This window comes from Triticum urartu, chromosome 7A, assembly GCF_056163025.1.
Source record: "Triticum urartu cultivar PI428250 chromosome 7A, HENAU_Tu73, whole genome shotgun sequence".
Lineage (NCBI taxonomy): Eukaryota > Viridiplantae > Streptophyta > Magnoliopsida > Poales > Poaceae > Triticum > Triticum urartu.
Genome location: NC_141879.1, coordinates 84229030 through 84233465, shown reverse-complemented (window position 1 = coordinate 84233465; position 4436 = coordinate 84229030). Strand labels below are relative to the sequence as shown.

Sequence of the window (4436 nt, the reverse complement as noted above, 5' to 3'; positions counted from 1 at the left end):
CAGAATTACTGAATTTCAGTGATTTCGGTTTGCATTCCGGCCAAAGGACCAAGACGTTCACTTAAAACTCAAAAAAAATTGAAATTTTTGAAAAATATATGTATTCTTCTGTATAAGTGAAATGACTGAAATATTTTGGCCAAAAGGTAAAGATATTGCTGTCCACTGAAATTATTAATATTCAATGAAATTCATCAAAATCTCACTAAAAGTGAAAACGATGGTGGGTAAGCAAGAAAAGTTTTGTCAACATGCATGATTTAGGAGTCCAATTGTCCAAGCCTGAGCACTTTGACCCCTCTTCCATCCTCATCTAATATTGCCTGCTCAATTAACCTGTTGATGGATTCCCTCTCCATAATCAGGCCATGCAGCACTAGAAGAAAATCCTATCTCAGTTTACATACTATAAAGGTACACGATTCATGCAACTTGGAAAATCCATTACCTGCAAGTTGTATCGTGGTATCACCCATGTTTCCATCTTGTTCTTATTCAGCTCAAGACTTTGTTATATGAATTTCTCAAAAATAAAACATGTAATCAAATGAGAGTATCCTTTACGCATATTAATTCTTTTGTTATATGAATTGTTCAAATATTTGGGCCCCATATTAGTTTTTCGCCCGGGGCCCGAATTTATGAAGATGGCCCTGGCTGTTAACATGTATTTGTATAGTGTGTGTAGTGCGCATGACACCTCCTTGTATATAGGATCTGAACCGACTCCCCGGGCCTGCGTGCCCACTTCATGGGGCTTATATATCTGTAATCGCTGATGTAATGGATAATCAGTTAATCAAGAGAGCAAGTTTACTCTCCAACTTGGTATCAGTAGTCTCCAGGCCGCCGCCATGTCGGAGCAGCACTCTTCTTCCTCCTCCGCGGCGATCCTCTCCTCCGGCTCGTCGCCCCTCTTCTCCTCCTCCGCGGCTCCTTCTTCGGCCATCTCTGGTACAAGCACTAGCCCCCCGCTCATCTTCGGCACCATCCCCGCCCACCCTAGCGCCACCGCTCCTTCCTCCTCTCAGTTCGCTCCTCTCTTCAACTCCACTGCGCCGCCGCTGCCACCGGCCACTCCGGCCAAACACCCCATTCTCAACGTCGATCTCACTAACCACATCAAGTTTCTCCTCAACCCCGCCGAACACAATTACCACAAGTGGAAATCGTTCTTCCTTATGGTCCTGATCTGCTATGGCGTCCAGTATCTCATCGAACACCCTCTTCCACCCAACGCCGACAGTCAGTATCGTGAACTTGACACCCGCGTCACCCTCGCCATGTACGCCACCCTCTCCGATCAGATCGTTGACCACGTGATCGGCGCCACCACCACTTTCGATCTCTGGACCCGGATCCGGGACTACTTCCTCGCCAATCACGCGGCTCGCTACATGACGCTCAACCGCCAATACCGCAACCTTAAACAGGGCGATCTCTCCGTCGACGAGTATGCGCGACGCATGAAGCTGCTCACTGCGGGTCTCGCCGACATCGACCATGCGGTCTCCGAGGTGGACCTCACCACGCAGTTCCTCCACGGTATTGACGGCCGTCTCGACACCATCCGGGTCGTGCTGGGGGACACGGTTCCCTTGCCCCCGTTCGAGACCGTCTTCTCGCGCCTGAAGCTCGCCGAGGAGAACCTCGCTCAGCGCACCGCAGAGGCCCCGGCCACGGTCCTTGCCGTTCAAGGGTTCGGCGGCCCGTCCGGTGCCTCCGGCTCCAGCAGCGGCGCGGGCTCTACTTCCCGCTCGGGCGATTGGGTGGATCGGCCTCAGGATCGGGTGGACCGCGCTCCCGGCCGCGACTACAACCCTCGCGGCGACGGTGGTGACCGTGGGGGCAATCGCGGTGGTGACCGCGGATGCGGGCGCGGCCGTGGCCGTGGCGGCTCGTCTTCTGCGCCGTTCAACCCTTACATGGGGTTCTTCGCCCCGTACGGCATGGCCATCCCTCCACCGCGCCCTGGCTGGGTGCCACCGAACGTGGCTGGCGTCCTCGGTCCACGTCCGGGGTCTCATGCTCAGGCGTACCCGATGCAGTACATGCCCTACGGCGCGCCCTCTCCGTACCAGCAGCCTTCATGGGATCACCTGGCTCTCCTCCACGCCGCCTACAGCAACCAGGGCTTCAACAACACCGCTCCTTCCAACGAGTGGTACCTCGACAGTGGCGCCTCCAACCACGTCACCGGCAACCCTGGTAACCTCACCCGCTCGGACTCTTCTTTACAGCGTAAATTCTCTAGCATTGTAGTAGGCAATGGCCATCATCTCCCTATTCATGCCACCGGCTCCACCACACTCCCTCCCCACAATTTCCATCTCTGCAACATCCTCTACTCTCCCTCCGTCTCCACTAGCCTTATCTCCGTTCGTCAATTCACAAAAGATAATTTTTGTACCATCGAGTTTTACCCCTTTGGCTTTCTTGTGAAGGATCTTCGCACACGGAGGGTAATCCTGATCTCCGCTAGCTCCGGCGACCTCTACCCATTCTTCGGCAACAACACGACGCGGTGCACTGCTCTCTCTGCTACGACCTCCGACGGTGATGTGTGGCACCGTCGCCTCGGCCATCCAAGCAAACAAGCTTTTCAATCCATTTCTAGCACTTTTTCCTTCCCGTGTAATAAGCCATACAATGGCCCTTGTACTGCATGTCAACTAGGGCACCAACCTAGACTCCCTTTTTCCTCTTCTTCTAGCCGCACTTATGCGCCATTTGAGCTTATTCTCTGTGACTTATGGACGTCGCCGGTTGTGAGTTTCTCCGGCTATGAATATTATTTGATTGTTCTCGACGATTACTCTCACTTCTCTTGGTCTTTCCCCCTACGGTGAAAATCGGACACGTCCCTCACTTTGCAACGCTTCTTTGCTCATGTACGCACCCAATACCACGTAGTCATCAAAGCTATCCAATGCGACAATGGTGGTGAGTTCATCAACTCCGCCCTTCGCTCCTTCTTCTCTACTCACGGCGTCTCCTACCGCTTCTCATGTCCTCACACTTCCCCTCAAAATGGCAAGGCGGAACGTCTCCTACACACCACAAATGACGTTGTGCGCACACTCATTTTTCAAGCCAACCTTACTCCCCCGTTTTGGGTTGAGGCACTCCACACGGCTACCTACCTTGTCAACCGTCGACCCTCCCGTGCCATCCATGGATCCATGGCTCCACGCCCTACTTTCGTCTCCACGGTGTTCATCCCTCCTACGATCATCTTCGCGTATTTGGGTGCCTATGCTTTCCTAACTTATACGCCACCTCTTCCAACAAACTTGCCCCCCGGTCCACCCGGTGCGTTTTCCTAGGTTACCCACTTGAGCATAAAGGATATCGTTGCTACGACTTAGCTTCATGCCGTGTCATCATCTCTCGCCACGTCGTTTTTGATGAATCCGTTTTTCCGTACGTGCATGCCACACCGTCGACCACCCAGCCCCTTGCCACACCTAATCCCACCAACCAAATCCTGCTGCAGCTGCCCCGCTCCGATCCCGACGCACCACCTGATCGCCCCCACTCGTGTGCATCCGCACCAACCCACGCCCCGCCAATCCCGTCGCCCCACCCATCGGCCCACCAGTCTTCCCGCTCCACGCGCTCCCCTTCCACACGCTCCGCCAGCCCCACCGAATCGTCCTCGTCCTCCGGGTCGTCCCCACCTACAGGATCACCGCGCACCCCGCCCAGTCAATCCGGTGGGCCCAGTCAATCCGCCTCGAATCGCGCCTCCACCTCGCATGCTGCACCCCCGACCGAATCTACTTCGGATTCCGCGCCACCCTCTGGTCCCAGCGAACCCGCCTCCACCTACCAGATTCCGCAACGTCGTCCGCCCCATGCAATACCCGTTCAGCCTCCCGTTAACTCGCACAAAATGCGTACCCGCGCCAAATCTGGTTTTTGCCAGCCCAAGCGCCTCTTTCTCACCACCACCATGGCACCCACCATCTCCCCCATCCCTGCCACCTATCGCTCAGCTCTCAAAGACCCCAGTTGGCTGCATGCAATGCAAGATGAATTTACTACTTTAATCAAGAATTCGACGTGGTCTTTGGTTCCCAAACCTGCAGGTGTTAACGTGGTCACTGGCAAATGGATTTATCGGCACAAGTTTCACCCCGATGGCTCCTTGGCGCGGTACAAAGCTCGTTGGGTCGTTCGCGGATTCACTCAAAAAGAAGGCGTGGACTATGATGAGACATTCAGTCCGGTGGTCAAGCCGGCCACCATACGCGTGGTCCTCAGCATTGCCACCTCTTTCTCTTGGCCGATCCATCAACTCGATGTCAAGAACGCATTCCTTCATGGAGAGCTCAAGGAGACGGTCTACTGTGCCCAACCATCCGGCTTCATCGACCCCTCTCATCCGGATCATGTTTGCCTCCTTCGTAAGTCTCTTTACGGCTTGAAACAAG

General features: G+C 54.3%; 1 protein-coding gene across 1 annotated transcript; it reads left to right on the top strand.

Annotated features, from left to right (window-relative positions):
- Nucleotides 1-854: 854 nt before the first annotated feature.
- LOC147958061 (uncharacterized) lies at nucleotides 855-2482 on the top strand. Its single transcript, XM_087535803.1, has 2 exons — nucleotides 855-2208; nucleotides 2445-2482. Exons 1-2 carry the CDS (start codon nucleotides 855-857, stop codon nucleotides 2480-2482), a joined length of 1392 nt encoding a protein of 463 aa, XP_087391929.1.
- The last annotated feature ends 1954 nt before the right edge of the window (nucleotides 2483-4436 follow it).